The sequence below is a fragment of the Zingiber officinale genome, chromosome 6B (genome assembly GCF_018446385.1).
Source record: "Zingiber officinale cultivar Zhangliang chromosome 6B, Zo_v1.1, whole genome shotgun sequence".
NCBI classification, from domain to species: domain Eukaryota; kingdom Viridiplantae; phylum Streptophyta; class Magnoliopsida; order Zingiberales; family Zingiberaceae; genus Zingiber; species Zingiber officinale.
In genome coordinates, this window is record NC_055996.1 from 13,749,911 (window position 1) to 13,772,911 (window position 23,001).

The following is a 23,001-nucleotide window of genomic DNA, read 5'->3' on the forward strand; positions in this document are numbered from 1 at the left end:
GAGTGCCCGGACTACCTTGTTCCAGAAAACTCCCTTTTCCTGCAAAACAAAGTTAGTCCGAGGCAAATGTATATCCTGTAAAACAGATTGTCAGCACAGTTAAAGTTCAACAGATAATTAAAAAGAGTATGACTTAGATTCCGTCTCTCCGAGACCGGAATCTAGTCACGATCTCGACTTAGACATCCGAAATGGATCTAAGCCGGATCGACGCCTAATGTCCCCTTCCCGGGAACGCGTCCTCACAGTCACTCCCTTCCAGTGACTTACCTTTCTTACCTGCCAGACGTCCGGTCAGCCCGTCGACCCGTCTGGACTTCTCGCCAAGCGTCCGGTCAGCCCGTCGACCCGCTTGGACTTCTCGCCAGCTATCCGGTCAGCCCGTCGACCTAGCTGGACTTCTCGCCAGCTATCCGGTCAGCCCGTCGACCTAGCTGGACTTTTCCTGCACACTCGATCAAAGTGTCAGACAACAACAAAACTAACTTAACCTATTTGTCATTCATCAAAACCTGGGTTAAATCGTTAGTGCTAACCGCACCAACAACGTTGTGTCACACTACCCATGAGCGGACCAACGGTGCCTAACAGAGTCCCTGCTGCAATACACTCTGCTTGAATCGACCACTAACCCATGAGTGGTGGTGTGTGCAGATCCATGTAACTGGCGATGTGCTCAACAATAATGGAGCGAACTATCGCACAGCATGCAATCATGCAAATGGTGCATGACACTAACCACAAAATATCCTGACCGAATCCATGTATATATATAAGTGCACTATAGGTCAACGAGTCAAATCAAATCAAAGGTACACAAAAGGTATAAAACCTAGGTCCTAAACATGGTGAAGCATGGTATATCACTACCCATACAAGTATGTATAAACAGGTAATGTACACATGAGATGCAAACCAATCAATCAATCAAGCATGTATCAAGTTTTGGGTAGTGATTAACCGAAACAGAATGAGAAACATAATTAATGCAATTTGTTATATTCACTACAATGTATATCAAATGACATAAGTCAAAAGTACCCGCCTCCGATAAAATGGTCCAAATCTGACTCCGAGATACTCGTCTCGCGTCAAAGTCCTGTGTCACCAAAATATATATATTTTATTTAGCTAATATTCAAATGAATGGCTAAATAAAATCCTTAAGGTTAAATTATGATAAAACCCTAACCAACCTAACCATCGAGTATAACCCACCTACAACAAAATAATAATACCTAACTAATATCAAGTTCGAAACATGAACTATAATTTACCATGTATCAAAACGTACCTAAATCACTTCATAACCAATTCCACAATATTCATTGATCGGATTAGTGCTCAACATGGAAACTAACCTTAGTAACCTCCTTCTTTCAATCCTCTACTGAAGCAAGATCGCTGCAATAAATCAACAAGCCCCAAAACTGAATGTCCAACTATTAGGTCACTTCCGGATAGGATCTGTTATAGAGCAAAGTGATTAACCCTAAGAGATGTTACTGCCAAAACAAATTACGCCAATTTTCACAACATCACTTACAAAAATCTAATATCAACTATGTCTTACCTAAAGCGGTGCCAATGGCTTCCTCTTTGGCAAGTTGTGCATCTAACCAATAACACCCTACTGTTGGCTCATGATCCGGAAAACCCACTGCTGAATGCTGGAGAGACTCTTGCTCTCGGAGCCGAAACCAAAGTTGAAATGGTTGCTGCGATGGGTGACGAAAGAACCCGTCAGTGGAAATCTAGTGCTCGGCAGAACCTGGTGGCCGACTGTCGTCGCTAGGGCAGAGGCTCTGCTCGACAATCGGAGGGAAGGCTCTAGGGCTGAGGAAGGCCGGCGGCAGCGCTGGGTCGGTGGCGGCGAAGCAAACTCGGTGGCGGCACAACCCAATCTAGGGCACGGCTGGCGCTGCTCCGGTCCATAGAGGGCAGCGGCGTCGGCAGGGCTCGACTAGGGCACGCGGTGGCCGCCGCTTGGGAGAAGAGAAGAAGATAAAGAAAATATCCAGCAATTTGGGCGGCACCGTGAGTCGATCCCACGACCTCGAGGTCATGGGAACACCACCGGCTGAGGAGGACAACCCGACAACCGTACCCCTGGTTGGCGGCGAAGACGCGACAGTGTGGATCGGTGCCGGCGAGTCATCCGCAAGAGAATAGAGAGAGGAAGAAGGGAGGTCGCGTCGGGGAAGAGAGGAAGAAGAGTCAGGATCGGCGTTTGGGGGAAATAAAAAGAAAAGGAAAAAGTTTTATAAATAAAACATTTCCTTCATTAAACGGGTATCCCAAACAGGCTTAATCCGAACCCGAAATTGATCCCCTCAAAACCCGTCTTACGAGCTCCGAAAAATTCCCAGAAAATTTCTAAAAATTCCGAAAAAATTCCTTATTAATATTTGCCTATTTTTTCGGTATTTTACAGTTTTTCTTTGTGCATTTCACTTCCTGTAAGGCATATTAGCCCAAATATAAAATAAACCCCACAAAATAAAGTTAGCATAATAAAATATGATTAATAAACTACTTGACAGTCTCTGGATTATCCGATTCTGATTTTCAGATTTTCCAAAAACCCTAGGTCAAATCGACACATACTGTTCCCTCAATGGGAAACACGTCCTCAACCTACTCCTCTCAGGAGAGTTTTGTTGGAGCAATCTTGCTCTAGACATTGCTCACTGTTGATGTTTGATTAAATAAGTTTAAGTTAGACATTATTTGTGATCTAACATAAATGTTGAGTAAACAGGTATGAAGAAAAGTATGAAGACTTGGCAAGGAAAGTCCAAGAAGATAGTCTTGGCGGATGAAGTCTCGGAGGTGCGATCTCCTGGCAAAAGAAGACTTAGCATGACAAAGCCGAAGGTAGCACTTGAAGGCAAGCGCAAGAATGAGGAGCCGTGGAAATGGAAGCATCCTAAGGGCGCAAGACTTTTGAAAGATGCTTGGAGGTATAAAGTCTAAGCTAAAGGAATGGTTTAAGTGTAAAAAAGAAATATGTAAAGTGTTGTAAATCTAAGGTTGTTAAATGCTATAAATCTCAAGCTATAAGGTACCAGTCAACTGGTACCTATATCAGTCAACTGGTACCAGGTAACAAAATGAACAAAGAGTAGTCAGATGGATTGAAGCTCAGTACTAGTCGACTGGTACCGGTACTAGTCGACTGGTACCGGTACTAGTCGATTGGTAAGTGACCATTATGGAATAACGGCAGAAAATCTTACCAAATCTTAAGTACCATTGAAACCCATCAGTCGACTAATTTGTACATCAGTTGACTGATGTCGGAAAAAACTATAAAAACAATTCTTGAAGCTTGGAGAAACTAGTTACTTTTCTAATCGAAAGTGCTCTCCAAGTGATTCCTAAGCTGAGAAAATCTCAATCTCCTCCTCCCAAGCTTAGCTCTAATCTTGTAAGAGGAAGGTATAATCATGTAAAGGTTTCTCCACTTTCGTTCTTGGTTCAAAAAGGAGAAAGTCTTAGTGAAGCTTGACTGTGTGGGTGTGTGTCTTGAATTAGTCACCTCATGGAGGTGGAGGCCAAGTAAATCGAGGAGTTAGCATTGTTTTCTTAGTATTTCGCTATTTCTATTATATTTACTCCCGCTAACAAGTTGTAGGTGAAAATCGAAGAAAATCTATTCACCCCCCTCTAGCCAGATGCAAAGGTCCTATCAAGTTTACCTTTTACCAAACCGATCCTCCAGACCGTCTGGACTTTTGCTTAACATTCAAGACATCAGGATTTTCTGCTAAACGTCTAATCACTGACCCGTCTAGTCTTCCGCCTGGTGTCCGCGACTCCAGGTCTTTCACCTAGCATACTTGATCATAGGATTTCATCTAACATCCTTGACCAGCCAATAGTTTGCCCAATCCCCTGGACCAGGACTTCGTTGTCTAACCGTAGCTAGAACTTTCCATCTGCCTAGTCTCAACTAGGGTTGTTTTCTACCTAATATCACTTAGGACTTTCCTATGCACTCAGTTCAACTTGTTAGAATAACAATAACCCTTAACTTAGAACTCTTTCCTATTATCAAAACTCAGGTTCAATCATCTGGTACTTTTTGCACAAACAATATGTTCTTCGCTAATCGAGATTTGAGCCTAAGGTTGAGTATTCAATTGAAACCAAATCGGCCAAACTGAACAAATCAAAAAAAATTTGAACCAATCGAACCGACCAAATTTCCTATAAAAACTGAATTGATCAAACCCATAAAAAATAGATTAATTTAGTTTTAACCTAATTAATTGAAATTTTAAAACCTTATTCGATTTTAACTTTAAAAAATAAAATTTTATTTAATTAATTATATTTTTAAATAAAAATAATTAAATTAACATTCAATTAATTTAACTAAATTATAAAATTTAAAATCGAACCGAATTAATCGAAAATTAAACAAATTTTTTTTAATAAAAATTAAATTAACTAAACCAACTAAAATTCTAAATTCGATTAGTTTGGTTTGATTAATTTATCTTTTTTATTAAAATTGTATTCACCCCTATTTGAGGCAGTTGAAGTTGGTTGAGTTTCTTGTGTTGAGTTGAGCGAATCAAGTTTGTTCAACCATGCAAGATTGAGTTAGGTCACCTTGACTTTTCAAGGCCCTAGTAGTGGGCCAGATAAGCCCAATTTGGATTGGCCCAAATTTCTATCTTGTCATTGTTAAAATTTGCTTTAATTAGAATTTAATTTTATGGTATAATTATAATATAATATTTTTGAAAATGATGTTCCATTCAATTGCATCCTTCTGTCGCAACATCTAGCAAAGTGTTGAAACATCAGCATTATACTACACTAAGTTTTCGGTGATCACATATTCAAATAATGATAAAATTATTATTATGTGATCTTTGTGATTAAAAACTCGGACCGGAAAGATACCTCTTACTATATAGAACAAAATTATATATAATAAATTCAATATGATTTGATCCTTCTCCAACATCTTCTAGTATGGAAACTTCTTGTATCGGACTATCATTTAAACTTTTCATGATCATGACTATAAATCATAATCTATTATTGGATGTTGAAGAAAGGAGCTAATCATTTGGATAGTGCCCGAGATGACTATCAAAATTATTGTTGCTCTACTGAAATAGTTCGATGAGGACTATAATTGGATTTGGACTATACCATTCTCGGCATGATCCAACATTGCAAGCTTGTGTTGTATCTCGTGTGGCCCGATAGTTTGGACAAGTCTAATTAATGTTACATTTGTTTAATAATTGATCCAGTCTAAAATCTAGAATAGAATGCCTAAGTAAAGTAGCTACTATCAAGTACTTTTGACTTACAAGATGCAAGCCAGATCCATCTTTGTCAAATAAATCTTTTGTCAAGTTAGGCTTCTCAGGAGGTTGGTTTCCTTTCAGTTAGGCTTCAATAGTCTGCCTTCCTTCGGGTTGTACTTTTAAATAAATTGACTTTCTTCAAGTTGACTTTCAGGATGTCGAGTAACCAAGAGATCCTTGGCTATGTCCTTCTCCTTCTGACATTCAAGTTAAACCTTTGAGAAAAGGGGAAGAAAATAATAAGGAAAAGTAAAAAGAGTAAAGAGTTATAAGATGGTGCTGCAATTGATTATCTGTGAAAAGATGACCTTAATTTTCAAAGGACACATCCTTTCTTTTGTTACCTCCTAGTCCTTTATTGGACCACAAATCCACAATCAGATGTCATTTGGACTGAATTGACTTGAGGTCTTTGTTTTAGGCTGCTTTGATTTGAACTCGGTTTGATTTGACCTAGACTCAGTCTAAACTGATAGCTTGGTCTCACTCAATTTGAGTTTGGTTGACTTTGACCCTAATCAGTTTGACTTGAGCGGAGCTCTACTTTGATTTGTTTGTCCAGCGATGGTTAACTATCGAAATAGCTCGATGAGGACAACAATTGGACTATACCATTCTCGACATGATCCGACATGGTCCAGCTTGGGTTGGGTCTTGTGTGGCCCAATAGTACCGACGGGTATAGTTAATGGTGCATTTTGTCTAATGGTGAAGGGCTAATTGAGAATGATTGAAAATCATGGGAGCGAAATGAAATTTTCGGATTTTTTTTAATAATATACAATTAATTTACAGTGCGAAGAAAAAAAAAATACACAGATAATTTAAGGGCCCCACATCTCCTGAAAACTAGACTGGAAGTACACCATGACGAGCAGCAGGACGACGACGAGGGCGATCGTCCACGGCGAGCCTCCTCCCTCATCCGACTGGCCGCCGTAGTCGTAGTACCCTCTCCGGCGGTGGTGGCCTGGAAAGAACGCCCCGTAGAAGGCCTCATCCAGGCTCTCCATGGAGGACACCCAGCGGATGAGGAAGACGAGGAGGACGGGGAGGAGCAGGAGGAGCCAACTCATCTGCTCCTCCGCCTCCTCCACGAAGGTCTCGTAGTCGAAGAACCAGGAGAGGCCGAGGAGCAGGAGCACCATGAGCAGGACGAGCAGGACGGGGTAGGGGAGAGGCGACAGCGTGAAGCCCTCCACGAGAGCAGAGGAGGAGTAGCCTCTTCTCGGATCGTACGCCATGAGAGAAAGCAGAGGAAAAACAGAGGAGAGGGCGGCGCGCGCTCCCCTTCCCCTTCCTTCCCCGACGATTAATCGATTATTGGAGGCGGAGACGATGGAGAGAGGTCGAGACAGATGGAAGGCCGTCATTCGCGAGGCATTTAATGGTGATTGACGATGAGTTCGGCGTGGGACATGGATTTTGCTCACTGAACACAGACGAGCCACGAGGCCTGCGGCCATTGAAGAACAGCGAGAGCTTCCTTGACCGTAAACAAGCTGTTCATATTTTTTTAAAAATATAATTGAAATTTAATTATTTCTCTCTGCATCAAAGTGCCACGTCCTAAACCCAGTCACAAGCATCGGCCACGTGGCGGATAGAAAATGATGTCCGACCAAGGTCGGTTGTGGGTCCCGCACACAAATAATTTCAAAAGAAAGAGATATTATAAATTAAAGTTAAAAAATAAAATGTTTTTTAATTAATAAAAAAAAAAGGTGCGCTTTTTAATTTTTACCCAATAAGAGTTTTAAAACCTAAAGATAGGACTTTTATGTGAATTAGTATAAATGATGGATCTTTGTGAGAAAAGGTTTCTCGTTTTGGTGGAGTTGTACGCTGCCTTCCATTATGTTGTGCCCCCTCCCCAAAAGAGGAGGTTCTCGTCCTCGCTTTTCTTCCCCCACAAGAAATCCCCAAATTGCCGTCCAAATTGTTCCCAAGATCTCGTCTTGGTGTCGTCGGGAGACGCCTCTGTTGGATCCCGGCGAGTCCTCCAGATTTCTCCGCCGGATTCCGGTCGTACAGCGTATGGGGAACGCCGGGAGCAGCGGTAATGGCGTCGGCGGCGGTCGGAGGAGGGCCTCGGGTCCTCACCACCATCACCATCACCACCAGACTCCCTTCGGCCCCGCCCCTTCTCCGCCCCAGCCTCCGCCGCCGACACAGCAGCAGCAGCCGATGGAGGTGACTGCTAATCGCTACGTGTTCGCCGCCGCGACTCCTTACCCGCCGCAGTACCCTAATCCGAACCCGCCGCAGTACTACCAGTACGGGTACTACCCGCCTCCGCCGATGGCGACGCCGGTGCCTCTCCCTGCGCCGTTCGATCACCACCACCGCGGAGTCGTTGGGCCTCACGGGGAGCACCCACCCCACCATCTGGGGTGGGTGGGTGGCGGGAGGTATCCGGCGCCCTGTGGTCCTCCTCCCCTTCCTCCTCCTTATGTTGAACATCAGAAGGCCGTTACCATCAGGAACGATGTTAATGTCAATAAAGAGACCATCAAAGTTGAGCCCGATGAGCAGAATCCTGATTGTTTCCTTGTTGCATTTTCCTTCGACGCCACCGTAGCTGGCAGGTGATCCTTTTCTTGCCCATTTATAAGAGGATTTCTTTCTAGAACATATATATGCATTTATTTCTGCTTCTGTCTTCCTCATGTGATTCAAAAATTTCCACTTTGCTCTGACTTCTTGTTCTCCTTTTATTATTCTTATTTCTACGTCTCACATGATAGATTGACTAGTTCAAAGTAAACTCTTTTCTGCGGAGGTCGTTGGACAAAGAAAATTTCTTAGCGTAAGTTCATTTTATTTGTCAGGTGCTGCTAGATAACTGATAATCATAATAAATGCTCGTTAATCGTTTTCTTGCTCTGACTTGTGTTTGTTCATCTTGAATTCTCCAATATGAGTTCCAACTCCGCACTATTTCGACAAACTGTCTCTCTGCAGCAGTAATCTTTTTATGCCAAAGTTGCTATCATATCAAATATGAACTGGTCTAAGAAACATTGAAGCTCGTATACATTTATAGATTAATGAACTACTATTTTTTGTAATGGATATTTATGTGTTTAAGTGCAACATGGACATGTTTTTGGATGATTATCATACAGTATGCCATTCTAAAAGTCATTGCTAGTTATTTTCCATGTCCAAGCAAACAAGGAATGCTTACAACTCAGTGACGTAGGAAAATGTATACATTAGAAAATATTGTCTCAATGTTTTTTTGCTCTTTATTACTTTTAGTATTTTCACAATTTCCACTAAACGTAGGAAACATTATTTGATATTATCTAGTCAAAATCAATTATAGAATGGTGGTTTTATGTCAAGTAATGTTTAATGTTAAGAAAGTTTTGTTCCATTGTGGCAAAGTTTTTTATGTTTTCCTCCATAAAACATTTATCATAGACCGCGCTAGTTTTTGACGTGATGCCTTTGTATTTAGTTACACACATATTTATTTGATTCATATATAAAAATTCTTCAATTCTAGGTTTTGATCGTAGATTTTATGGTGTACTGATTAGTGGTGGATGTGTTGTCTTATTGCCCTATTGCGTTCCCATGACAGAGAATATTGTGACCTCATATTAATCTACATGGTTGATATGACTTCTGTCCGAGTCCGAGGAAGATGAGGCCATGATTAGTTGGGGAAATGTGGAATTGAAATAGTCAAACATTTAACAATAAAAGCCGTTAAGAGTGGCTGAAAGATAATCCGTTTTAAGTTGTTTCTTTCAGTTTTCTAGGTTTATAGTTGTTACAATTTGTAAGGGAGCTTGTTTTAACTCTATTTTGATGATTCTATTATTTCATCCAAAACAGGTGGATGCCTTGTGGTTCTCTTATAGAGTTGGCTATGGATTTTAAATTTTTATGTCTCATTTAAATTCATTTAATAACTTAATGTACTTTATCTGTAGAGGCTTAAGTGCTAATTTATATTGATCGTGAAAAGTTATGTTAAGAATCTGGAACATTAAAAACCATACAAGCAAACATGGACCTGTTTACCTTAGTTATCAAAATGATTATTTGACTATAGTTTGAGTTATTGGATTTAAGCCTAGTGTACAAATTGAGCCCTTCAAGTCATTTGTTATTTTGATACTTGGACACTTGATCTATCCCCATGTACACCAACCTGTTCAACACTAACACTTAGAGTGGACACTCGACAAACATTTGATTGATTAGTTGGAAATGATTTTTGGAAAGTACTCAGAGCCAGATTGATCCAGAGGATAATTAGTGGGCGCTATGTTGATAAGAGAAGATTGGTGACCGTGCTGAGATGGTTCTAGCAAAGGGGAAACCGAGTCAACCCCTGGCTTCTTAGCACTCCGATTTCTTGGGTGCACCCCGACTTCTCAGGCACCCTCGACTCCTCAATGCCCTGATTCTTGGCCTCATGACTCCTCAGCATCTCGTCTCCTTGGCAACTCAACTCAGAATTCATGACTATTTCAGGAAAAGGATAATTATTATGTAAATCTCAGATTAATTCAGGAAAAGGATAATCATTGCATAAATCTTGGATTATTTCGGGAAAAAGGCAATGATATGAATAAGTCTTGGATTATTTAAGAAATTAAATAATAATAACATGGAAATCGGAATGGGAGGAAAAATACCCTTTCCAGCATCCAAGGTACATGCACACATACACATCAAAACCTTAATTTTGCTCTTTTTCTTCTTCATTATCTAACTTGAGTGCCAGAGTGGCTGAGTCGGGAAACCTTGGCTGTCATTCTAACCATTTTCTTCTTGTTTGCCTTCATCCAGGCTCGTAGAACCGCATCATCATCCTCTTTGTCATTTAGCAATTGATGATTAAGTTGGCAACAAAGCCAACTCACCGGTGATTCACTCGTCGACGTTTGTGGGCAGGATCAAATTGGCGCTGTCGATGGGAAAATTAAGTTAAAGACCTAAACTGGGACATTACGATGCATGATGCCAGAAGACCTAACGTCATCGCCATGACAACATAGGATTTCGACAAATTGGTAGCGGTGATGGTGCAAGCAGTATTAACGGGGCAATCCTTGCATCCTCTACCAATGCTCAATTCCTTAACCGAACCTCCACCCCGTCGGTTGAAGCAACATCGACACACCAAAATGTACCTTGGCCTACGGGAACGTTGTAGATTGCTTCTCCCATAGCAATCGGTAAGTCCATCGCGAGAGAACATTTTGGTGAAACCCCTCAAAGAGATTTTCTAAGGGAAAAAGACCATGGAACGAAAGCTCTTCGAGGCCCTCATTTTCAAGGGACATCCTCCCAGATGAGTTGTCAAGACACTTTCAGGTGTTGTAGATCGAGAAATATAATGGTACTACAGATCCTGAAGATCACATTTGCAAATTTGAGAATGCTTCTTTATTACATCAATATATGAATGACGTCAAGTGTCGAGTTTTCTTGATCACGCTTTCGGGCTCAACACAGAGATGGTTTAGTCAACTCCGTGCTTCTTCTATTAAAACTTTTGAGGAGTTTAAAGCTGTCTTCATGCAACACTTTGTAACTCGACTACCAAAAAAACGCTGCATGATTTGTTCACCCTCGGGCAGAAATTCAAAGAACCCCTGAAAGAATATTTGCAACAATTTAATTGGGAATTCCCTACTTAGCTTGCTAATGCGGTGTTGGTGTCCAAACCGGGGGGCAAATGGAGAATCTGTATCAATTTTCGGATCTCAATAAACTTGTCCAAAAAATTGCTACCCTTTGCCTCGCATGGTAGATTTTATTCCGGTTGTGAATTCATATGTATGTTGTATGCATATCAAGGTTATCATCAGATTCTCTTTGTGTTTGAAGATCAAGAAAAGGTCAGTTTCATAACCACTAATGGAATCTTTTATTGTACTGCCATGTCGTTTGGTTTGAAGAATGTAGGGGCAATCTATCGACTCATGGATCAAGTCTTTAAGCATTAAATCGGAAGAAATATCTAGGTGTATGTTAACGACATTTTAATCAAGTTTGTCCAAATTGGATCTTGATCTCAAATATCGAGGAAACATGTCGTACGCTTAGGGGCTTAAACTTAACCCCAATACATGTTTGTTTCGAGTCAAAAGCTGTAAATTTCTTGGATACATAGTGACCAAGTGAGAAATTGAGGCAAACTTCGAGAAAATCTAGACGCTTGAGAACATGCCTCCCTTCACAACCTCAGGAAGGCACAGCGATTGGTTGGGCATATTATAACAGTTTCGTTATTCATCTCCCGCTCAGTTGATCGTAGTTTACCCTTTTTTAAGGTATTGAGGCAAACTTCTAGGTTCGAGTGGGACGTAAAATGCAATAAAGCTTTCGTCAAATTGAAAGAGTATTTATCTCGACTACCTTTACTCTCCAAACCGGTGGTGGGAGAAATACTATGGGTATACCTATTAGCTTCCGAAGGAACAGTCGCCATAGTCCTACGCCGATAGGAATATGTTATACAATACCCCATCTATTTTCTAGGCCACTTGTTGAAAGATGCCGAAAATAGATACACTAATTTAGAGAAATTAGCTCTCAGGTTAGCCCTCGCTGCCCACTAGGGGTGTCAAAAATGAACCCGACCCGACGACCCAACCCGAGTCGACCCGAAAAAAATCAGGTTCGGGTTGGGAATTTTCGGGTTCGGGTTGGAGGGTTGGAGAGTAAAAAAGTTTCGGGTTGGGTCGGGTCGGGTTCGGGTTCGGGTTGACTCGGGTTGACCCGGGTTGACTTAAATATAGGGTTTTGTGAGTTTTTTTGGGGTTAAATCAAATTTTATTTTAAAAATTTAGATGTTTTTATGTATATTAATATCATGTTTGTATGATAATGATGGAGTATTGAGATAAAAGTGAAGAATTATAGGGAAAATAACCCAAAAAAATCATTTTGAATCGGATTTTCGGGTTATATGGGTCGGGTTCGGGTTGGTCGGGTTCGGGTTGAGGTGTTTTGGGTTGAACTCGGGTTCGGGTTGGGTTAAAAAAAAAAAAAAACTCAACCCGACCCAACCCGACTCGACCCACCCGAATTGACACCCCTACTGCCCACCGACTAGGCCATATTTTCTCGCTCGCCTGATCACAGTCCTCACCAATAGTACTTTGGGCCCGGTGCTAATGAATCCTCAAGCCTCTGGGAGGCTGATCAAGTGGACCACCAAGTTGAGTGGATATGAGTGAGTACCGTATCACCTTGTCCTTTTAGGCCCTAACTCCCTCGACTTGGACATAGTTGGGGTTGAGAACTTCCAGGCCGTGGTAGCGGACTTCCCTTTGCATAAGGGTCGAGCGAGTATTGTATTGCCTTGGACTTTAAGTGCCCAAATTGCTTCGACTCAGATATAGTCGAGGTCGAGATCCTCTAGGCTGCGGTAACAGACTTCTCTTTGTACAAGGGTTAAGCGAGTATCATATCGCCTTTTACTTTTCGAGGCTCAAACTCTCCTGACTTGGACAAAGTCAGGGTCGAGATCCGCACACTCCCCTTTGCACAAAGGTTGAGTAGACAAAATGTCCTCGCCCCTACTATGGTAATGGTGAGGAACAAATTTTTCAATCTTTCATCATGTTCAAAAGAAAAACTGTTACAAAGGATAAGTTCTCAATCAATACATCTAAAAAAATCCATGGTATCTTCATTAGGGATGCTCTCATTGATTTTCAGCAACTCGATGTCTGGGAGGGGAAGTCGGCAGGAAGCTTTCCATTCTCCACCAGCTGCTTGAGGGTGCCATCAATTTCATACTGCACTATTGATACAAAAAGGGTGTTGACCATATTATAGAACTCCTATAATCGCTGGAATTCTTTCTTTTCGGTGGTTCAACGCTCGTCCTCTCCTGCGTGATGCTCCTTAAGCTTAGACACCGGGTCCTTCTGGGCTTCCAGCTTCAGCATGGCATAGCACGACACGAAGGCTTGTAGTTTCGTTAGGGAGACCTCCTGGCTGTCTCCAACTCACATCATTGAGCTTCTGTCAGGGCTTGGCCGACTTGGTCTCCTCTCAAGTGGCTCCAAGTTCCACTTTCAGGATACCGAGATCCTTCTGGTTGGCCTCCAAATTAGCCTGGACGACCATCGCCTTAGTATTGCAGCCTCTAATTTTATTTGATGTTTGTCATTATGTCTATCTCCACTTGCAGTTGACTTACCTTATGTGCTGCACTAATCCTTTCCGTCGTTGCCTCCGATATTTCCCTCTTTAGTCGGATGATCGTCACCTTATCAGAAGTAGGGTCAGTTGTCGCTTCAGGCCGTCGATCTTCGACTGTGCGAAGGCCATCTCCTCCTAAGCCACGATTAGAACTTCCTAAGAAGCGGCCGTGGTTAACTGGTTTCCAGTTCAACTATGCGGACCTACAACTCTCGCTTGACCTACCAGATCTTAGGGTATCACTTATCGAATACCATTATTTAGGACATATGCTTAGCCGTATTTAGCAAAAGTTCCTTTGCTAAAACTCGGATGGGCATGTCCTTAGCCGCTTCTTCGGCGTCCCTCCAACTGATGGCTGCTGGACCATAATGGTGAGGTTTAGCCTATGCTCTTCTTGAACTAGCTCTTGGGATAGCTCCACGGCGACTAGGATGCCCTCTTCAGCCGACAAATCCCCCTGACGATCTGCAAAACCTGGATCCATGGGAATGCGCGAATGATCCACCCCCATACAAGAATCTCCTGACTCTATAGGGGCATAAAAGTTGCGATCCTAGGAGATGGTAGGATGTGCACTAAGGGAAGATTGATCAGACGATTGTCCAACTCGATTGGCGTGCTTGATGATTGAATTGGCTAACGGATGAATGGACCTGGGGATTCAATTGGGACTCGTGTGGGGGCGGATGGAGTTGAATGGCCAGCTAAGGGTCTAGACGGGCGACGCCTCTTCCTTGAAATTCTATGGGTGAGCCTTTGACTCCGTAGATGAAGTCGGTCTCGATGCACTAGATCGATGAACTGGAGACCTCCTTGACTCCTCGTCGGGCTTGGTGCTCTCGCCACCGATTGGGAAATCACATCCGTTGGAGCTGTAGCCGGAGTCGGAGGTGCTCTTTCCTTGGGTGCTACCTCGGTGAGATCAACAATGATTGCCCTGTGCCCCTCCAGCTAGGCCGCAGTAAGTTTCATCACTTTATTCAGTGATGCCCTCATTGTCGTGTTAGCCGCAAAAAAAAAAATAATGACTTTAGTTAGATATCAAAACTCATGATGATGAGAAGTCTTACCAAATGAAGCATTGAGGGGAGTTGGTTTAGAGCTCAACCTGAATCATTCCTTCCTCGATTAGGACATTGTTGCTAAATTGCAAGCCCAATAGCTTCTGGGACACATTGAAGTAGCCTCGCTCCAAGTGGTAGTCCTTCAAAGCGGGAGGTAGGGACAGTTCTTGCTGCCATCGAGTTAGCCAAGATATGAGACCCAGGGGTTTGTGCACCCCTTGTGTGATGAAGGGAGCTCCTTGATCAAGTTAATAACGGCTCGGGAGAAAAAGAAGAAGACTCTATCTTCCATCTTCTTCGGGTAAAAGAAGAAATGGAAGATGTGAGGAACGGAAAAGGATCACCACCCTAGATAAGATGTGGAAGGCATTGGGTGATAATGGGATACGAAAATATTGTGATACTTTGATAAAGAAAATTGGGATAGTGAAACGCAGACCACTCAACATGTGACTTCAGAAGGTCACAAAACCCGGAGGAGGACGATCTGACCGATTGTTACCATTCGGAAGCCCTAACAGATGATCGGTCGGAATCCCATAGGTAGTCCTTAATCGAAAGGATACATCGGTAAAGCTTGAAGTGGTGGATCTATACCAAAGAACAAAAGAAGATTCCTTGGCCATGGAGTGCGCTTCTAGACTACCGAAGATGGGCGAAAAGAAAAATCACAGAGACAAACTAAAACTTATTGAGTAGGAAGCAGAGTTCAGAGACAGAAAACGAAGAAGACGAAGGACGACGAATGCAAAATCAGTTATTGTATGTAGGGACATTCTTATTTGATCTTATATAGCCCGACTCGCTTAATAGAGACCATTGGATCTTTGCTGTTACATGAGTTGGACAAATTTTCAATTGTAGAATTAAGCGCATGGAATAAATCAAATCCAAGTATTCATTACCTGGTAAAAGTTACTTAGTCTTCTTTGTTGCAGGTCCAATCACATTAATGTGATGTAAACCTGGAGACACACGGGTGCATTCTCGAGAACTGAAGCGAATAATGCATTTAAATACATAGTGACCTAGCCGTGCTGACATTTAAGGCGTAAGCTCTCTTCAAAAATACACAAGGAATCTGCAACGTGACTTAAGTAGTCCAGGCAATTGGAATTATTTCGATCGCACAACAGTCTAGTCAGTTGGACTCTCGATTTCTTCACAGTCTAGTCAGTTGGATTCTCGACTTCTTCGACTAGACTTGAAAGGAAGACTTGTAATTTAGAGGATAATTAGTGGGCGCTATGTGGATAAGAGAAAATTGGTGACCCTGTTGAGATGGTTCCAACAAAGGGGAAATTGAGTCGACCCTGACTCCTTAGCAACCCGACCTCTTGGGCGCACCACGGCTTCTCAGGCACCCTGACTCCTCAACGTCCCGACTCCTTGGCCTCTTTACTACTCGACATCCCGTCTCCTTGGCAACTCGACTTGGAATTCAGGATTATTTCATGAAAAGGATAATCATTGCACAAATCTTTAGATTAATTCAGGAAAAGGATAATCATTGCGCAAATCTTAGATTAATTCAAGAAAAGGATAATCATCGTGGGATTATTTTGGTAAAAAGACAACGGGATGAATAAATTATTTAAAGAATTAAATAATGATAGCATGAAAATCGGAATGGAAGGAAAATAAATGTCGTTTCCAAATAAAAGGTAGTCTTTTCCGGCATCCAAGGTACACATGTACACATACACATCAAAACTCTAATATTGCTCTTCTTCGTTCTTTGACTTGAATGTCCGAGCGGCTACGTTGGGGAAGCTTGACTGTCATTCTAACCCTTTTCTTCTTGTTTGCCTTCGTCTAGGCCTCGTCATTTAGCGATTGACGATTAAGTTGACAACAAAGCCAACTAACCGGTGATTTACCCGTCGACGTTCGCAGATGGATCACATACTCATGTTAGATACTCATATTTGAATCCATAAAACATAGATTTGCTGTATATCTCATTTATTATATATGCTAGATTTTTGTCCTCAACTTCTTCTCCTTGATGAAAGGAGTCAGACAACAAGGGTGAGTTGGAGGCAACTTCATCTTTCCATCTCCCTTATTAACTTCGACTTTAAGCAAAGTGAACGAGGAGATTCTATGTTGTCCTATTTGATCAAGGGTTCAGAGTATGCTGCCTTAGAGGCTATATGAAGGTTGATGCTTGTAGTCAACAGAGAAAGTTGACATATGGTTTACTACAACCTTTCTACTTGATGCCAATAATAAGCTATGAACGTTAGTTAAAGACGGGGTGATGTTGACATAGGTTTAAAAATTTAATAGAAATCTAGGTTAATCCAAATTCTTAGGTTTTTCAAGGTAATTATTAAATAGATAAGTAAATATTTCATTAATTAGCAGTACTAATACTTTGATTGTATTTAATACTTGTTAATTTTATAATTCAATTAGTAATACTGTTGATTATTATTTGATTTTGTATTATTCATTAATAATATCATAGTATTTACATAAACTTGTATTAGTATTGTAGTAAAAAATTATAGTAGTAACACTGTATAATGTTGATCATATTATGCTCTTAATAGATATTACATTTTGTTTAATATATTAATTATTATGTAATTTGATATTGTTCATTAATAATAACATGATAGTATTTATTATAAATTGGTATTATTATTATAGTGAAATATTATATTAATATTAACCTATTTAACATAAAGCATATTATGCCTTGACGGATATTACATTATATTCTATATTCTAAGACAGTTTTTGGAGAGGATTGTTGAAAGCTAATGTACATTTGTTTTTTAACCTAAATCTTAAAGCACACGATTAGATGTGATTCACGGATTTACAAATTTGCTAAATTGATTCTTGTTATGATTTCATATAATGTAAGTGGACAACCTTTTTCTCAGAAGCTTTTTACTTGGAATTGGAATTGGAATTGGAGTTATTTAATTTTTGCCAATGGTGCTCATGTTTGTATTTGTTTCATTGGATGCAGTGCGTGTTTGATGATTTGTGCAATTTTTTGTTGCCTTCTTCAATCATGTGAATTTCTGATTCATTGATTATCTTTCTTGGAGTTATTTAGGAATGGGGACTCAGAATTTCTGTGTATGTAAATTATTCAATTACTTGATAATAGATGGAGATTATCACATATGAAATTGTCTAGGATTTACAATGATCATAGATGCAATTTCTTAATAGATTGAAAAATGCCAAAACAATTAGAATCGGGCATAAATCAGTAAAAGATTGTGTGAGATTTCTTGAAATTGTTCATAGTTGCTTGGAATTCAATTAGAACTTGTCAAGACGACCTATGGCTCTCAAAATTCAAATTGGCTTGATTTTTCACTTGGCCTCAATGTTAAATAGCAACTAGATATCTGGTTTGTTTTATTTGGAACCAAACACAATTTCTTGAGACCGAACTCTAACCGATGGATCCTGCTGAGACATGCATAATTTGCTATTCCTCTATCAGAATATGAATCTGTCCCTGCCAACCCCAGCCAGCTATTCGGAATTGGATGCACACTTATAGTGATCTTAGTGATGCTTCATTATGCATGGTCTCTTGGTTCTACACTCTACCCACAAAATGCATATCCTGTTGTTTGGTTTCAGTTGAAAGTTTCTATGTTACTACATCTAACTGAATCTGATGTTTTTTTGCATTCTTCAAACAGCATCACTGTGGTCTTCTTTGCAAAAGAAGGTACAGAATGTAACCTGACTCCGACAAAGGATTTCCTTCAACCGGTAACCGTATCTTTCAAGGAAGGTTTGGGTCAGAAGTTCAGGCAACCGTGTGGGACAGGAATCAATTTCTCAATGTTCAATGAGGCTGAGTTGATGAAGGGTGGAGAACTAGACATTTATCCGCTGGCAGTAAAAGCAGAAGCTTGTCCATTCAACAATCAAGAGCCAGTTGGTGAGGACCAGCAGCTAGAAACTCCTAACTCACAGATCACTCAGGCTTTCTTTGAGAAGAAAGAGAATGGTGAGTATCATGTTCGTGTGGCCAAGCAGATACTTTGGGTGAATCAGACCAGATACGAGCTGCAGGAGATTTATGGCATAGGGAACTCGGTTGAGAATGATGTTGACGGCAATGATCCAGGAAAAGAATGTGTGATTTGTCTTTCTGAGCCACGTGATACCACTGTTCTCCCTTGCAGACACATGGTAAGCAATATCTCATTTCTTATATTTATCCATTCTTCTTTACAATTTTCTGAAAAATAAACATGAAAATGATTTAAGGTAACTCTCAATTTTGAATGTTTTGTTTAATCTTCTTCTTGATGATAGGATTAGTTTCAAACTATTCCAAATTCTGAGTTTACTTGTAATTAATTGATGCTATTTTCTTTAATTTATCCTAATTGTAGATCTCACCACCAAAATGTTGAGCAATTAGAGAACCACACACGTAAAAGTTAGTGTAATAGAAATGAAAAGACTGAGATGAATGTCAGAATGTATGATATTTACAAGAAAAACATAAAACAAAATAAAAAGCACTATTATATTGGGCCCATTTCATATCATTGCAAACCCTAGTTAATAGTCTAAATCGACTTAAAAGATTTGGTAGTAGTAATGTAGCCTTTCATAGAGTTCAATTAATAGAATAAGACACGGTACTCCAGCGTGTTAAAATGAGTCAAGTTGAAAACACCATATGCCTTTTCAACCAAACCGATCTCAACTATTAACCTGCAGTGTTGATTCAACAGTTAATCCAGATGCCAAAACCAAGTCCATCCTGTTAGGTCAGGAGAGAGAGGCTGAATTAGATTTTGATCTCACCTACTGGAAAACTTGGAACTTGCAGCATTACTGCTTCACCTGCAGCGAGTTCTTAAAAACACTACTGACCTAAACCATGTTGCTCTATGTATCAAAACTCAGCTCAGCCCTAACAGTTGCTCCAATACCTCCGATAAGAAAACTCGGATCAAAATGGACTGTATTGGTGGGGCTCCCTGCTTGGTCAGTTAGTGTCCGTAGTCCAATTTTACATGAACATGTAATAGGGCTGCCTTGTAACCATTTCAAGCCCAAGTCTGAGTCCGCCATGTCTTTACATTTTGGTTTCCTGACCTGCTCCCTACAGTAGTGCTAGTGTGGTTGTATCACGACCACTTGATCAACAGTACTGCTATTGTAGAAAGGATTTGATCAACATGGCCCAATCTGTAGTCCTTTGAATGGAGGGTAAATTTACTCACATCATGATATTGCTTAGTTTATTGAAAAAAAGCAGCTTTTTGTGTAAAATACTTTCTTGCTTGCTCATATCATAAATTTGATCAACATGATCCACAGAATTCTCTTTGTTTTGTGTAAAATACTTTCGTGAGAACCACCAAAGCAGCTTTTTTTCCTATGTTGATGCATGTTCCAGAATCCTGCAATTTATTATTGGCCTTTGGTTCCGAGGTTAGCTGGTTGTACTGGCTGGTCTGATTTCATCCAATCGATACATTAATTCGGTTGCCGTCTATCAAACAAAACCCTAATCCTGAAGCTTAACAAAATGTTTGTTGTTCATGGCTTTGTTGCAGTGCATGTGCAGTGAATGTGCAAAGATTCTTAGGTTCCAAACCAATCGTTGCCCGATCTGCAGGCAGCCAGTGGAGCGGCTGCTAGAGATCAAGATCAATAACAGCGCCGAGCAGCAACAGCAGCTGGAATCACAGGGCGTTTACTAGAGGGTGTTCACGAACTGGCCATCAACTTCTTTGAGGCATTGCATGCCTAGGGAGCCATTTCAGATGTATATTCTTTCAATCTGCAGCTCGAACGAGGGACCCTGTTCCGGATATTATAAAGATGTATCTTTCATCCCATTTTAATGTTGTTTCTTTTCTGATGTTTAGTTGGGTTGAAATTCATGCATGCAAACACGAAAAGAGAAGACAATTATTGTCTCTGTTTGTTCCTAATGGTGGATGAGACTGGACTGAGGTGCAGTGCCTCCACCATTTTCGATCATAAAGCCAAATATTTATCACTTGTGATGTACAGGTAGGGGTCATGGTTATGCGGGAAGAGTTATCATTTTCATATCGCACTTGTAGGCCTGCTAGTTTTTATTTTGATAATTCATGACTAATTGTGAAAATGACTGTAGGAATTTTTTATCGATCGTCAAGATAAATCGAGGAGCACAGATAATTTTTAATAGATGATTTAAATTCATGTAACGCAGATGGTTTTTAATAGATGATTTAAATTCGTGTACGTGTCCTGTTTTGTAAGTTTCATTTCCATTAAGATATCTAGCAAGATATTATATAAGATCTAGGGAGACTAGCCCTCTCGAAATGATCTAGTGGTTAGCACATGAAGTTTGGAATTCAAATTTTTGATAAAGTCGAGGTAAATGTCTCTTTTATGTGCTAGTCACTATTTCAAAGGCTAATAGTCGTTCGTGATTTACCTCCTCTGTGTTGGTCCTAGGATGGGTTGATGGAGGTATTATGGGTAAATGTATTTGCCTTTTACTATCAAGATCTAGGAAGACTAGTCATGTGGTAATGGTGTCATGGTTAGATATTCAACAGATAATTAATCTTAGCGGATTGAAAAAAAATACTGACAAATTGAATGAGTCTTAGGGTGTCTGCAATGGTGGATTTACAAAATCCAAGAAGTTGGATTTTGTAAACCCAATTGCATTGCACCACTTTAAAAAGCTGAGAACTAAAGAAGCCAACATCCAATTTTGGATGCTGGTTTCATGGTGCTTTTAAGAATAAAATATTTAATACACATGGGTCCCATGCTAGTTGTCAAGCAAATGTTTAATTTTTTTTGCAAAATGAACGTTATTTGGCAACGTTTATTTTTTTGACAACGGTAAAAAAAACGACTATTTAATATTTTTTTTATTTTAATAATAACTTTTTTTTACTTATAAATAGAGAAGTATTTTTTATTTCTCTACTCACTATCTAAAACTTTTTCCATAATTTCTTTACCACGATATTTCTATCTTCTTATTCCAAATGGGTGAAAGATTCAGTAGTTCATTCAACAATTTATTTGGTTCTCCAAATACAGAGGGAAATTCAAGCTCTCAAAATTCTCAATCGCATTCTCTTCTCAATCTTCATCCATCGCAATTTGCTTATGCAACTCAATTTTCACAAAATACTCTCACTGGTTCGAATTTTGTTCCTCATGCTCCGTTTTTCATGTTTCCATCTGATTATGCTTTAATAGGTGGCCAGTTTATGATGCAACCTCCTTCTCAAGTGTTTACTACTCCATCTCCATCAAGCATGCCGTTGAATGAATCTCGACGGGTGAGTCTAGGAGGATCTGGATCTGATAGAGAGCTCCCAACACCAATTTCAATGCTACGCTCTCAATTTCCACCACATTCGACGACACCTGGGATAGAAAATATTAACATCGAGGATGATGAGGAGGATGACAAAGAAATGAATGCCTCTCGTAATAGAGCTAAGGTGATGTGGTCAACCGCCGAGGAGAAGTGTCTTGCAAGAGCTTGGGGAACTATTACCAATGACCCAAAAGTTGGTAATGCATATAAAAGAATAAGCATTTTTGGCAACGTACCTCCACATACTATAATGATAATCGGCCTACGGGTACGACAGCAAGAGAATGAACATCGATAAAGTCACATTACTATCGAGTTATGCCTGATATTGGTAAGTTCTCAGGATGGTACAATAATTTCTTCAACAATCGGGCTAGTGGTGAAAGTGACGCTGATGTTTTAGCCGCTACACATGATATGTGAAAAAATGTACACAAGAATAAAGCTTTCAAGTATGAACACGTATGGAAGATTATAACAGAGTACGAGAAATGGGCTCCCCAATCTCTTGGTCGTCATGCTGACAAGAAGGCGAGGGCTTCCGAATCAGGAGCACATACTTCTTCAACCAATCCGGATACTGATGGTGACTCTGAAATTCGCTCACATCCAATAGGGCAACAGAAGGCGAAAAGAAAGAATAAAACTAAAGTTACAGAAGACGAAGACTTCAACGTGAAATGGGAACAAATGCAACAATATCAAAAAGAAAAATTGGCACTTAAGGAACTCGAGCTAAAGCAAAAGGATTATAATATGATTATGAAAGATACGAGTGGAATGACATAGACACAACTTCATTGGCATATGAAAATAGTTGAAGAAATTACAAAGAGACGTGACCTACAATAGATTTGTCATTTGTAGACATTTATGTTTTTTAATTTATGTTGGTCTTTGTAGTTTGTGGACGTTTATATTTTTTTAAATTTATGTTGTACTTTATAGTTCGTTGATTTGTAATTTTTTTTATTTATGTTGTACTTTATAGTTCGTTTGTATTTTAATTCTATTTTAATTATGTACTATGTTTTATTTTATGATCTCATTGTAATGATTTATTTGT

General features: G+C 40.2%; 2 protein-coding genes across 2 annotated transcripts; one reads left to right on the forward strand and one right to left on the reverse strand.

Annotated features, from left to right (window-relative positions):
- Positions 1-6,075: 6,075 nt before the first annotated feature.
- On the reverse strand, positions 6,076-6,759 carry LOC121989953. The gene has a single exon (XM_042544251.1). The coding sequence runs from the start codon at positions 6,704-6,706 to the stop codon at positions 6,158-6,160; it is 549 nt and encodes a 182-aa protein (XP_042400185.1). The 5' UTR covers positions 6,707-6,759; the 3' UTR covers positions 6,076-6,157.
- A 401-nt stretch (positions 6,760-7,160) lies between these two features.
- Positions 7,161-20,599, forward strand: LOC121992037 (probable E3 ubiquitin-protein ligase LUL2). Its single transcript, XM_042546155.1, has 3 exons — positions 7,161-7,921; positions 18,265-18,763; positions 20,149-20,599. Exons 1-3 carry the CDS (start codon positions 7,191-7,193, stop codon positions 20,293-20,295), a joined length of 1,377 nt encoding a protein of 458 aa, XP_042402089.1. The 5' UTR covers positions 7,161-7,190; the 3' UTR covers positions 20,296-20,599.
- Positions 20,600-23,001: the final 2,402 nt, after the last annotated feature.